Source organism: Alexandromys fortis, unplaced genomic scaffold, assembly GCF_014885135.2.
Source record: "Alexandromys fortis isolate MF-2015 unplaced genomic scaffold, M_Fortis_MF-2015_v1.1 scaffold_218, whole genome shotgun sequence".
Lineage (NCBI taxonomy): Eukaryota > Metazoa > Chordata > Mammalia > Rodentia > Cricetidae > Alexandromys > Alexandromys fortis.
In genome coordinates this window covers 948,519-962,515 of record NW_026068112.1, presented here as the reverse complement: position 1 = coordinate 962,515, position 13,997 = coordinate 948,519, and the positions used below count along the sequence as shown (strand labels likewise).

The 13,997-nt window shown below is 40.5% G+C and overlaps 1 protein-coding gene across 6 annotated transcripts in view; it reads left to right on the top strand.

Annotated features, from left to right (window-relative positions):
* The window catches only part of Arnt (aryl hydrocarbon receptor nuclear translocator), a 69,826-nt gene that overhangs the window by 37,794 nt on the left and 18,035 nt on the right, over window positions 1-13,997 (top strand). For 5 of the 6 annotated variants that reach the window (XM_050124588.1, XM_050124589.1, XM_050124583.1 and 2 more), the window contains 6 exons: window positions 2,928-3,141; window positions 4,796-5,009; window positions 6,698-6,800; window positions 10,074-10,139; window positions 11,089-11,174; window positions 12,880-12,956. In XM_050124588.1, the coding sequence (XP_049980545.1) occupies window positions 2,928-3,141; window positions 4,796-5,009; window positions 6,698-6,800; window positions 10,074-10,139; window positions 11,089-11,174; window positions 12,880-12,956 (760 nt within the window). The remainder of the gene's footprint in view (window positions 1-2,927; window positions 3,142-4,795; window positions 5,010-6,697; window positions 6,801-10,073; window positions 10,140-11,088; window positions 11,175-12,879; window positions 12,957-13,997) is intronic. The other variant, XM_050124584.1, reaches the window with a different exon arrangement.

Here is a 13,997-nt window from a genome sequence, read left to right as displayed (position 1 = left end):
TAACTGGGGACATCGCCCTGGGCACCTGGGAGCCCCTCTAGGTCCAAGTCTCTTGCCAACCCTAAGATGGCTCCCTTAATTAAGATATGTGCTTCCCTGCTCCCCTATCCAACCTTCCTTTATCCCAATCATCCCGTTTCCCCAAGTTTCCCCCATCCTCCCCTTCTCACTTTTCTCTCCCCATCTCCCCTCACCCCCACCCCACCCCCAAGATCCCAATTTTTTGCCCGGCAATCTTGTCTACTTCCCATATCCAGGATAACTATATGTTTTTCTTTGGGTTCACCTTCTTATTTAGCTTCTTTAGGATCACAAATTAGAGACTCAATGTCCTTTATTTATGGCTAGAAACCAAAGCCCAGACTGCTATACCCAGCCAAGCTTTCGTTCACTATAAATGGAGAAAACAAAATTTTCCAGGATTAAAACAAATTTAAACAATACGTAGCCACAAATCCAGCCTTACAGAAAGTAATAGAAGGAAAATCACAAACCAAGGAGTCCAACAATGCCCACAATAACTCAGACATCTAATGACCCGTCACCAGCACAACTCGAAGAAGGGAAACACACAAATTCTACTACCAAAAAAAATGACTGGAGTTAACAACCACTGGTCATTAATATCACTTAATATCGATGGACTCAACTCACCTATAAAAAGGCTAAGAGATTGGATACGAAAACAGGATCCAACATTCTCCTGTTTACAAGAAATACACCTCAACCACAAAGACAGGCATCTACTCAGAGTAAAGGGCTGGGAAAAGGCTTATCAAGCAAATGGACCTAAGAAACAAGCAGGTGTGACCATACTAATTTCTAACAAAGTTGACTTCAAACTAAAATCAATCAGAAGAGATGGAGAGGGACATTTTATACTCATAACAGGAACAGTTCATCAGGATGAAGTCTCAATCCTGAATATCTATGCCCCTAATATAAAAGCACCCACTTATGTAAAAGTAACATTACTAAAACTCAAGGCAGTCATCAAACCACACACACTAATAGTAGGAGACTTCAACACTCCTCTCTCACCAATGGACAGGTCAATCAACAGAAACCTAACGGAGAAATAAGAGAATTAATGGACTTAACAGACATCTATAGAACATTCCACCCAAATAGGAAAGAATATACCTTCTTCTCTGCAGCTCATGGAACCTTCTCAAAAATTGACCACATACTCGGTAACAAAGCAAACTTCCACAGTTACAAAAAAATATTAGTAACCACCTGTGTCTTATCGGATCACCATGTATTAAAGTTAGAATTCAACAACAATGCTACCCCCAGAAAGCCTACAAACTCATGGAAACTGAACAGTGAACTACTGAACCACACCTGGATCAAGGAAGAAATAAAGAAAGAAATTAAAGTCTTTCTTGAATTGAATGAAAATAAACAATATACTCAAACCTATGGGACACTATGAAAGCAGTCCTAAGAGGAAAGCTCATAGCACTAAGTGCCCACTTAAAGAAAATGGAGAAAGCATGCTCTGGAGACTTAACAGACCACCTGAAAGCTCTAGAAAAAAAAAGAAGCAGACTCACCTAGGAGGAGTAGAAGACTGGAAATAATCAAACTGAGGGCTGAAATCAACAAAATAGAAACACAGAAAACAATCCAAAGAATCAATGAAACAAAAAGCTGGTTCCTGGAGAAAATCAACAAGATTGATAAACCTCTATCCAAACTAATCAAATGGCAGAAAGAATTTGCAAATTAATAAGATCAGAAATGAAAAGGGGGACATAACCACAGACACAAAGGAAATTCTTTTAATTTTTTTTAGCACAGTTTTATGTATTCCAAGCTGTCCATGGACTTGCTATGTAGCCAAGAATGAACTTAAACTTTTGATCCACTCAAATGCTGGGATTATAGGTTTATACAATTACACCTGTTTTATGAGCTGCTGGAGATCAAACCCAGAGCTTTGTGCACGCTAAACAAGCACTCGACTAGCTGAAGTTAATTCCCAATCTGAGGTGGTGGTTGCTGCTGCTTTTTCTTCTCCTCCTTTAAAAGGGGCGGGGAGCAGGGGTAGTTTTGAGACCAATATTGCTGTGTAGCCCAGGCTGGTCTTAAACTCACTTTGAAGTTCATGATGATTCTCTTGTCTTAGCCTCCCAGTTGCTGGGATTATAGACAGGCATGTGCCACCATGTGTGGCCTCATTTGGTTCTTTTAGAACAGGCTATTACTATGTAGTTTAAGTTCCCCTAGATCTTACTGTATAGCTCAAACTGGCCTCAGACTTAAAATTCTTGTGCTGGAATTATAAGCATGTGTTATTCATGTCTGGCCTCTGTACTATGACTTCTTTCATCAGCTATTGATCTACTTCAATTAGCAAAAGTCAGTCATTTTCTAGCCTTCAGGTGTTTTAATTAGTAACTATCCAGTCAGTGAAGCTGAGACTTGCTCCCTTAGGAACTTAAGTAAATGAAATCATCATTTTAAAAAAACTATTATTTCTATTGTTTGCTTGTTGTTTGAGACAGCATTTCTCTGTGCAACCCTGGCTGTCCTGAAACTCACTCTGTAAACCATTCTGGCCTTGAACTCAAGAGATCTCCCTGTCTCTGCCTCCTGAGTTCTGGGATTAAAGGCATGTGCCACCATTCCCATCTTTAACTATTATTTTTAAGACATTTCTTTACTCTGAAGAAATAGTAATCTAGAGGAAGTGGTTTCCTGGAAAGGCATTATATCCTTGTTCTTTGTCTAGACTTCCTTGGTTTGTTTCATGCTTACTCTGCATGAGGTTGACCTGCTTGACTTCTGAGACTTGAACTTCATTAAAACCTAAGTACTATATCTTTCAGCAGCTGACCTGGTACCCGTATCACTCTCCTGATACCAAAGGGCCAGACGTGACCACCTAGAATGGAGCTTCTCTCTCTTTCTCCATGCAGGGAAAATCATAGTGAAATAGAGCGGCGGCGACGGAACAAGATGACAGCTTATATCACAGAACTGTCAGACATGGTACCTACCTGTAGCGCCCTGGCTCGAAAACCAGACAAGCTGACCATCTTACGAATGGCTGTTTCTCACATGAAGTCCTTGAGGGGAACTGGCAACACATCCACTGACGGCTCCTACAAGCCGTCTTTCCTCACTGATCAGGTTTCTGGAACTTAAAGTGACTCTGAGTAGATATGTTGAAAGCTTTAGACTAATTTCGTGGGGTTTTTGTTGTTTTGTTTTGTTTTTGAGGTAAGGTCTCATGTGGCCTCCAACTTACTATACTGTCAGCAGTGACATTGGCCTGATCTCTTGCCTCCACCTCCCACGTGCCACCATGACCAGCTTCAGAAGTTTGCTCAGGAAACAGCAGGCCACATGGAAAATTGAATTTCAGAGCCAGGCAGTGGTGGCACATGCCTTTAATTCTAGCACTCAGGAGGCTCAGACAGGCAGATCCCTATGAGTTTGAGGCCAGCCTGGTCTGCATCACTAGTTCCAGGACAACAGACTTGAAACTCCACTCCTCCCCCCCAAAAAAAGAAAAAGAATTTTGGTCTTTGGGTATAACTAAGTATTGGGGTAGTGAGAAGTAGACAAGAGTTGTGAGCACTATTTAGCAGTAGGTTGTAGGTGTTTTAGAACTTGACTCATACATACAGCCTGTGAAGTGGAAGGAGGCTGCCTGCCAGAGAGAGGACCATGTTCACGAAACCAGGATTCCTTAGGTTTAGAATACTAGAAGATGGAAGAGTTCTGTCTCAGCCCTGAAGCAACTTCTAGTCTAGGCAGTCGCTGTTGCTCCATGATGCGTTCTGTTAAATTTGGTATACACATGAAAACAGATGGCAGAGATAGTTCCGTCATTCAGGAACTCCATGTCATGATACGTTCTGTTAAATTTGGTATACACATGAAAACAGATGGCAGAGATAGTTCCGTCATTCAGGAACTCCATGTAAGAGCTATGGCTGTGCTGGAGACCCTCAGTTCAGTCTATGCTACTGCCAGAAGAAAGATCTAAATTTGAACATAATACATATGTGAGTGGTAAAATTATAAATGAAAAATGATGGAAAGAGGCATATGGAGAGCCGGATGGCTTTTTTGTTAATATTTTATTTGTGGTAAATATAAAGGTGAGACATCTAAATTTATTTAGTCTCTCTAACCTTGAATGAAAGTAACTGTGGAAGACAAGTTACATTTTAATTAGAAATCCAGGACATGCCTTTAATCCCAGCACTAAGGAAGACAAGGCCAGCCTGGTTTACATAGAGAATTCTAGGTCAGCCTGAGCTATGTAGCAAGATCCTTTTTCAAAAACTAAAAAAGATAAATGATCGTCCATAACAAGAAAGCAAAAAACACCGAGTTTGATCCCTAACACCAAATACAACAGCTCATAACCTGTGATTTTAGCACTAGGGTAGGAGTAAGAAGTTGGAAGTCATCCTCCCAAGGGCCAGCCTTGTATGCATAAGACCTTATCTGGTCATCCTCAGGGGCTATTCTGCCCGATACCTCTTCCTATCCCACTCAGCTTGCATCCACAACACCCCCCCCCCCGTCTGACTCCCTCCCTTGAGTCTTAAGAAAAAGAGGTAGCTAGCATCTTAGAGAAATGGAATAAATATTTATTGTAAAAAACTTTGCCAGTGGATATTTAGGATGGGAACCCATGGCTTGGCTGAGGTGTGAGCCTGAAATTCGTAATGGAGCAATGTGTATATACAAAGGGTCTTCCTGTTTCTCATGACTAGAAATATATGGTTTTTCAGAGTTCACTGTTGACTTGACTTATTTTCTTGACCAGGAACTGAAACATTTGATCTTGGAGGCAGCGGACGGCTTTCTGTTTATTGTCTCCTGTGAGACTGGCCGCGTGGTTTATGTCTCTGATTCAGTGACTCCTGTTTTGAATCAGCCACAGTCTGAATGGTTCGGGAGCACACTCTATGATCAGGTGCACCCAGACGATGTGGATAAACTCCGAGAGCAGCTGTCTACTTCAGAAAATGCCCTGACAGGTGAGAGTTGGGTGGATAGCAAATGAGTCGGGAAAAGTCTTTATTTTGCTGAGGCATTAGAGATATTTAAGCCCTTATATTGGTTTGTTGACTCTGACAGAGCTTATAAAAATTTTCCCTTTATGAATATAATTCTTAAATTTTATTCAAGTGCAGAATATCTACTCTGTGGCTTATTTTTAGAAAATGTTTCATAAGTGGTTGTGTTCTGAAGTTGTTTTGTGTCCTAAATTATACTGTTAAAAAACAGGGAAATTAAAATGTTGCAATAGTTTCCTTCCCCTGTCTCTACATAATAAAAGAACTATCTATGCTTGTATTTCATTTATTATCTGCCATTTTTTTTCATACCAACTTGTGCTTGACTTAGTGCTAGGTTCTATGATAATAGATTCTAATATTACAGGAGAGTGGTTATTCATCAGTGTATATGGTACTTGGTTGTTACCCTTGTGTTTCTACTTTGTCATTCTTCCTCTACCCACTTAAATGAGATTCAGTCCTCTGCCAGCATTTGGGTAGAGGAACAAGTGTTATTTGTTCTGGGCAACTGTATAGGAAGTTATAAAATGGAAAGAAATAACTGGTAGTTAAAAATCCATGAAATTCTAATATCTCTGGGGTGGACATGTTTGAATTAATTTTGTTGTTTAGTTTTTTTCCTCCTTTTGTGATTTTTGTACATTTTACTTCTCTAGTTTTCTGTTTCCCCAGAGGTTACTGCTGTTTTCTTTTTAATAAATAAAGGAGAGAAAAGTTTTGTTTTCAGACAGATATGTTTCTTAGCATGTAAAATTACTAGTTTTTAAACAAGGCACCCTACCCCCAAGCTTGAAGATAATGAGTAAACTGGCTAGACGGCTTAGTGGGTAAAGGAGCTTGTCTGTGCGCTCAGCAACCGCAGCTTAGCCTGCAGAGCCTGGGTGAAGTGGAGGGGAGATAACTCCACAGAGCTGTCCTCTGACCTCATGTATATGAATAGACTCATGCACACAGCAACAAAAATACTGAAGTTTTGGGAAAAAAAAATCAAGCATAAGAATACACCTTGCTTGGCCAAAGCAGTGGTGTCACACACTTTAATACCAGTACTTGGGAGGCAGAGGCAGGCAGATTTCTGGGTTTGAGGCCAGCCTGGTCTACAATAATGAGTTCCAGGACAGCCAGGGCTACACAGAGAACCCTGTTTCCTAAAACCAAGAGAGAGAGAGATAGACAGACACACGCATTGCCTCTTGCTTCCTCCAGTATTGGAATGGAAATTCCTGCCTTGCTCAGAGACATTTCCAGTGCTGTCTTAGAACTGACAGTGAGAGTCCTAGATGAGGATTGGAGTAGTTGTGGCTTTAAAAAAGAAAAGCATCTCTATCATAAACAAGAAGACTGGAGGGCAGGGAAGGGCGCTTCCTTTTGCCTCCTGTATCTCCGCCTTTTTCCGTCACAAGAATTAACTTCAGGGGGCTGGAGAGATGGCTCAGTGGTTAAGAGCACCAGCTGCTCTTCCAGAGGTCCAGAGTTCAGTTCCCAGCAACCATATGGTGGCTCTCAACCAACCATGTGTAATGAGATCTGGCGCCCTCTTCTGGCGTGTGGGCGTACACGCAGGCAGAATGTTGTATACATAATAAATAAATTTAAAAAAAAAAAAAAAGAATTAACTTCAGATTGCTCTCCACATCCTCCTCCAGGGCGAATCCTGGATCTGAAGACTGGAACGGTGAAAAAGGAAGGTCAGCAGTCTTCCATGAGGATGTGTATGGGCTCCAGGAGGTCGTTTATTTGTCGGATGAGGTGAGTGTGAAGTTGGGATTGTGTTGCGGTAGGAATAACGAGCAGCTGAGGCTTCCATTTTGTCGAAGGCATTAACATTGAATTTCTAGAGCTGTGTTCCTGGTCACAGTGGGTTATATTTAATTCTCAAGAACCTGATGTTGTATCATAGTTCTAAATAGTCCTTAGAGAAACAACACTTAGTGTGGCATAGTTGATAGGTCCTGTGTTTCTCCTTAGTTCTGTATTCTTACTTTATTTCACAACTGTGCAATGCAGGAAAAATACACAAAAAATAAAAATAAGTCTTTAAAAAAACTGGATAGAGAATCTGAGGAGATAGTTCCATACTAAGTGCTTTCTGTACAAGCAATGAGAAACTGAATTTAGTCCCCAAAACCCACAGAGAAAGCTGGACATGGTCACTCTCCTCATCCCATTTCTGGAGAGGCCTAGCCAGATTGGTGAACCCGGGTCCTATTGAGAGACTCTGTCTCAAACATCAAGGTCGAAGGGCCAGCTGGAGTGATGGCTCAGCGGTTAAGACCTTACCCCTCTCCCACTTACATGTATTCAGACTCAGTATCAACACACTTCAGCATCTAAGTTTTGGGATTATGGGCATTTTTGTTGTTTTTCAGATTTAAAAAGATACCTTGTGTGTGCATGATATATGTGGATGTGGATTCATGTGTGTGGAGGTTGGAGTACAAGTTGTTGGAGGTGGTATCCTCATTTGACCATGTGGGTTGAAATGATCCAATTCAGGTCCTAAGACTTGTGTGGCAAGTGCCTTTACCTGAAAGGCCATCTCATTGGTTATGTTTTTCAGATTTTTGTTTGTTTGTTTGTTTGTTTTGGGAGGTTTTGTTTTGTTTTTTGTTTTTGAGATGGGGTTTTTGCCCTTGCTGTCCTGGAACTTGCTCTATAGACCAGACTGGCCTCGAACTCACAGAGAGCCTCCTGTGAGCTGGGATTAAAGGTGTGCATCATCAGGCCTGGTGTTCTTTTGTTAGTTTGGTTTTGGTTTTTTCAGACGTTTGAGATGGAATTTTATGTAACCCAGCTGGCTTGGAACTTCTGTTTTTCCTGCCTATACCTCCCAAGTGTTGGTGCCAAAAAACATTTATGAAAGTCAAAAAATAAGCTCAGATTGCATAGTGTAGATAGACTATATCCTACTTAGAGGATGTTTAAGAGAAATGGAGTTAAAAAAATTTCCTGGCAAAGGTACAAAATTCAATATTATATAGTTTAATGGTTTAGGATTCAGATTACTATAGTTTGTTTTATTTTAGATGGGATCATATTATGTTGTCCAGGCTTATTTCAAACTCCTGGACTCAAATTATCCTCTCATTTGAGTTTCCAAGTAGCTTGGGTGTAGAGAGAGTATACCATTATACTTGACAGAATGTTAGTATTTAGAGACAGGGTCTCACTCGGTAGCCCTGGCTAGTCTGAAATTAGCTATATTGACCAGACTGGTATGAAACTCACAGAGATCTGCCTGCCTCTATGTTCCATGTGCTTTGTTTTGATCCATAGTATTCTATGGATTTGAATTCTAGTTTTGATATTATGAGACATGGTACTTTGATTTCATCACTTAATACTGAAGATACTATTGTCAAATTTAAAAATGTTGGTATAAGGATTCGCTGGATTGGTAGCACAAAAATACTTAGTATTAAATATTATGTATTTAATATTTAAGTCTATCTAAAATTTACCCATTCATTTCTTTATCCTTTGCTTTTGTTTTGTTTTGTTTTGAGAGTCTCTTGTAGCCTAGACTGGCCTCAAACTTACTGTACTTGAAGATAGGTAGCCCTGGGCTCCTGATCTGCTCATCTCTGCCTCCCAAGTGCTGGCATTACATATATGTCACCATGCTTGGCTTCTCTAATTTTTAAAGAAGTGAAAAGCTAGGCATGGTGGCACAGGCCTTTGCCAGCCCTTAAAAGGCTGAGGCAGGAGGATTTCTATAAGGCCAGCATGGCCTATAGTGAGATCTTTTCTTAAAGGAAACAGTCAAGATCTGGTAGTGCATGCTTGTAATCCTAGAACCTTGGAGGCCAAGGGAGGAAGATCATCAGTTCTAGACTAGCATAAACTACATAATAAGTAAGTCTCTATCTCTAAAAAAATAAAAAATAAAATGAAATAGAAAAGGGGACTTACTGCTCAGTGCTATTATGCTTGCCTGGGATACACAAAAGGTTTTTTTATTTTGTTTTTATTGTTATTCTGTTTGTTTGAATTTTCTGCGTAGTCCTAGCTGTCCTGGAACTAGCTCTGTAGACCAGGCTGACCTCAAACTCACAGAGATCCGCCCGCCTCTGCCTCCGGAGTGCTGGGATTAAAGGTATGTGCTACTACCACCTGGCTACACAAAAGTCTTAATACTCTTAAAAACAAAAAAAACAACAACTTTTTTTTTTTTAGGCCAGGCAGTGGTTGTGGCGCGTGCCTTTAATCCCAGCACTCAGAAGGCAGAGGCAGGTGGATCTCAGGAGGCAGAGGCAGGTGGATCTCTGTGAGTTCGAGGCCATCCTGATCTACAGGGCGAAGTTCCAGGATAGGCTCCAAAGCTACAGAGAAACCCTGTCTCAAAATGCCCCTTCCCCCCCAAAAGAAGTAAAATTTTTATGTCTTAATACTATTAAAAACAGTTTTTTAAAGTAGTCTACTAAATTGTTGGCATGGTGGTGCTTCCCTGTAATCTCATCACTTGGCAGTTAAAGGCAGGTAGACAGGGAGTTTGAGGTCATGCTGTGCTGCACCAGAGCCTGTCTCAAAGGCAGAAAGCCACATAGTGGGGAGAGAGAACCAGCTCCCCTGCATTTTCTTCTGCCCTTCACATGTGCACAGTGACACACACACACACCAAATAAATGAATTATATATGCAGACATGTGTGTACATGTGTGTTTTTAGCTGGTCTGGGAATGTGACATCTTTGGTAGAGTGCTTGTCTAAATGCATGGAGCTATGGGTTCAATATCCAACACCATATAAAGTTGGTGTGTTGGTACGTGCTTGAAATACCATCACTCAGGTACTGGTGGCAGAAGGAAGGGTCAGTTGAAGGCACTCTCTGGGCCTCAGATATTTCCAGGCCAGCCTAGGCGTAAAAGTGCTGTCTCCAATTAAACAAAACAATAAAAATATTAGTTTGACAAATCATCTTGACTTCCTTGTTGTTGCCAGTNATATATAGTTGGATCTCTTTTCCTCCTGTTGTTATTTATCATAGCCCTGCAAATTTTATTTTTTTGTCTTTTAAAACAGGTGTGGCAATAGCTCCGTGGACCCAGTTTCCATGAATAGACTGAGCTTTTTGAGGAATAGATGCAGGTAAAATCTGTAGCAATGAAAACGGAGTTTACTTTAGCTAACCACTCTCTCTCTCTTTTACCTCACTGTTACTTACTTTCTAGCAGTGTTTCTCAGCTTATTTCTTATTTTTGCGTTTTCGAGACAAGGTTTCTCTGTGTAGCCCTAGCTCCTGGAACTCATTCTGTAGACCAGGCTGGCCTTGAACACAGAGATCCACCTGCCTCTGCCTCCCAAGTTCTGCTATTATTTAAAGGTGTGTGTCCAGTTTCTGAACTTAAAAGCTTCTCTTGCTCATTCTGTTTAAGAAAGTTGCTTCTACTTTACCTACTTTTCTTGGTGTGTGTGTGTGTGTGTGTGTGTTTGTTATATGGTGTGGTTTACTTCAACAGGGGTTAAAAACTTGGCTATTTTGGGGGTGGGAGAGAGCAGGCACTGAGTAGATAGTTTTCTGGCTCTCCAGGAAGCTGAAGTTAAAGGTGCTTAGACTTTGTTTCCCTAAAAATTGGGCTTCTGGGGTGGCTCATCTGATAAAGGTAATTACTGCCAACCCTGACAACTGGCAGTCTCTGGAGCTCACATGGTAGAAGGAGAGAACTGACTTTCTTAGGTTGTCCTCTGACTTCCATGTACCCACACATACATACATACATACATACATACATACATACATACATACATACATACACAAGCAAATGGGGCCAGCAAGATGGCTTAGCAGATAAAGTCACTTGCTTCAAAATGAGTTCAGTCCCCACAATCCACAAAAGGAAGATGGAAAGACTCGATTCCACGGAGTTGTTTTCTCCTCTGACTGCCAACCTCCACAGGTTTTAGGTGGTATATAAAGCCCCACACTTATCATACATATATTAGTACTAATAAATGGACAAGTAAATCAGTGGATGAATGAATGCTCTTAGAGGACAAGTTTACTTCGTAGAACATGCTCGTTTCCTATCTCTTCCAGGAATGGCCTTGGCTCTGTGAAGGACGGAGAACCTCACTTTGTGGTGGTCCACTGCACAGGCTACATCAAGGCCTGGCCTCCAGCAGGTAAGAAAGTGATGTCACAATTTCTCTCTTGATGCACTTGCTTACTTAGAAAATTGTCAATTAAAAAGAAAACAACTTTTGGTGGGGTTTTTCTAGTCAGGGTTTCTCTGTGTAACAGCTTTGGCTATCCTGGAACTCTCTTTGTAGACCAGGCTTACCTCAAACTCACAGAGATCCTCCTACCTCTGCCTCCTGAGTGCTTGGATTAAAGCTGTGTGCCACTACCTCCTGGCTTTTTTTTTTCCTCCTTAATGTGTCATTGGAAACATTAAAAGAGGCTGGAAAGAGGGCTCAGCAGTCAAGAGCACTTACTACTCTTGCAGAAAACCTGGGTACAGTTCTCAGCACCCATATGTTGGGTTACAACCACCTACAACTCCAGTTCGTTGGGATCTGATACCCTCTTCTGTGCCCTGAATTCACACAGGCAAATGCACAAAAATAAATAAATCTTTTAAAGTATATTGCTGATACTTACTCATTTTTTAGTATGTAATATATATGAAATAGATACTTATTGCTGCCCTGGAACTGGTGAGTTCAAGCAGTTTCCCCACTTTAACCTCTTCCTGGAATTGCCAAACATGAACAAACAAATAACCAAGTAACTATTATATTATAGTTTTAAAATGTCCAAATTCATAATATTTTACACTAAATACTATGTCTTTAAGCAGTTCTGGCAAAGAAACACTGGAATTTTATTTTACTTTAGACAGGGTCTCACTATGTAACCCTGGATATCCTGGAACTCTTTATATAGACCAAGTTAGCCTCAGACTCACACAGTTCCACCTGCCTTTCCAGTTAAATGCTAGGATTAAAGGTGTGCCATCACTATGCCCAGCTGGAAACATTAGAATGTCATACAATTAATTTGGGCAAACTGAAATGGGAGCGAGGCTTTGAGGAGTAAATGGAAAATATCTTGATTGCAGTAATTTTAAAAGGGGACTTTTCTCTGGAAAGTGTAGATGTGAGTAGAATACTTTTATTTGAATTTGAGATTAAATCAGACATGCGGCAAACGTGGTACTGTGTTCAGATCAGATTTTTGTTTTGTCTTAAGAAGGTGCTCTCCTACCTCAGCCTCACAAGTGTCAGGATTACAGACTTGATTTTCCATGCCTAGCAAAATCAGCTTTTTACGTTGGCTATCAAGAGTTTCCAAATCTTACCTTCTTTAGTACTTCCCCACTGGAAGAGTGTTATTGGGAAATGGGCGTTTACAGAAGCCGGAAATGCAGAGAAAAGAAAGACAAGTTTTAATTATTATTTATTTTATGTGTATGGGTGTTTTGTCTGCATGTATGTCTGGGCACCACCTGTTTGCCTGGTGCCCTCAGAGTCCAGAAAACAGTATAAGATCCCCTGGGATTGGAGTTACAGATGGTTTTGAGCTGCTGTGTGGGTGCTGGGAATTAAACCTGGGTCCTCTGGAAGAACCAGTGATCTTAACCACTGAGTCTTTTCTCAACTCCTGTTTTTAAGAAAATTTTAAGAAAAAATTAACATTGTTTTGGAAAAAACCTGCATTTTCTTTCTGGCATTATGTCAGCAGTTTAATCTATGGTAAGTTACTTGATCTTTACATCAGTTTTCTCATCTATAATTTGGCATAATATATCCTGAAATGTATTGGTGAACCTTTAGTCACTTGCCTTTAAAGGGATTTGAGTTTGAGATCTTGTTTTCCTTCATGAAGGTGTCTCCCTTCCAGACGATGACCCAGAGGCTGGCCAGGGGAGCAAATTCTGCCTAGTGGCCATTGGCAGGTTGCAGGCAAGTGTGAATCTTCACATCTATGTTCCTTTCAGATCAGGAAATAAATCTTTGCAGGACTTATTTGTGTTAATTTTTTTTTACTCTGTGAATACATAGAAAAATTCCATAAATCTAAAAATCTGAAAAAATATGTTATTTATAGTAAACCTTGCTTATTCCCAGATTTGCCAAAAATCAAGAGCATGAAAGAGGGTGGTAATCTTTTTGTTGTTGATACTGCTGCTGACACTTCCCTGTGTTGTCTAGACCTCTAGCTTATAGATTCAAGGGATCCTTCCACGTTAGCCTTTGAGAGCTTGGAGTTTAGGAAAGTAACACCATGCCAGGCTTCGCTTGACTCTGTTATTTATAGTTTTGCAGTAGTTACTTTTCCATTTCTGGTTAATTTCTTTTGTCCCTGTGCAAAACAAGTACAATCGGTTTCCTTTGGCTATTACATGCCTTACGATAAATTTTTAAAAAATATTTTTAAAGTTTATTTTTATTTTGTTTATGGGTATTTTGCTTGCATGTATGTGTACCACTTGACCTGCCATTTGGGTGCTAGAACTTGTATAGGTGGACTTTTCTGTCCCACCATCCAGTTCCCAAATAGCTATACAGATACTTAATATTAATTATAAATGCTTGACATATATATAATTTATAACATTTTTTATGTTATCTTTATTATTATGTGTACAGTATTCTGCCTGCAAGCATGCCTTCAGGCCAGAAGAGGGCACCAGATCTCATTACGGATGGTTGTGAGGCTTAGGCTCATTTTTAACTAGTTCTTATAACATAAACCATCTCTATTAATCTATGTGCTGCCCCCGGGCTCGTTTACCTCATGTATATACTTCCCATTCTGCTTGCTCTACAGTTTAATGGTGTCTCCTCTGACTCCACCCCTCTTATTTGTTTGTTTGTTTATTTGCCTGCATATATGTCTGAGGTTGTCAGCTACCTGGAACTAGAGTTACAGTCAATTGTGAGGTGCCATGTGGGTGCTGGGAATTGAACCTGGGTCCTCTGGAAGATCAGTGGGTGCTCTTC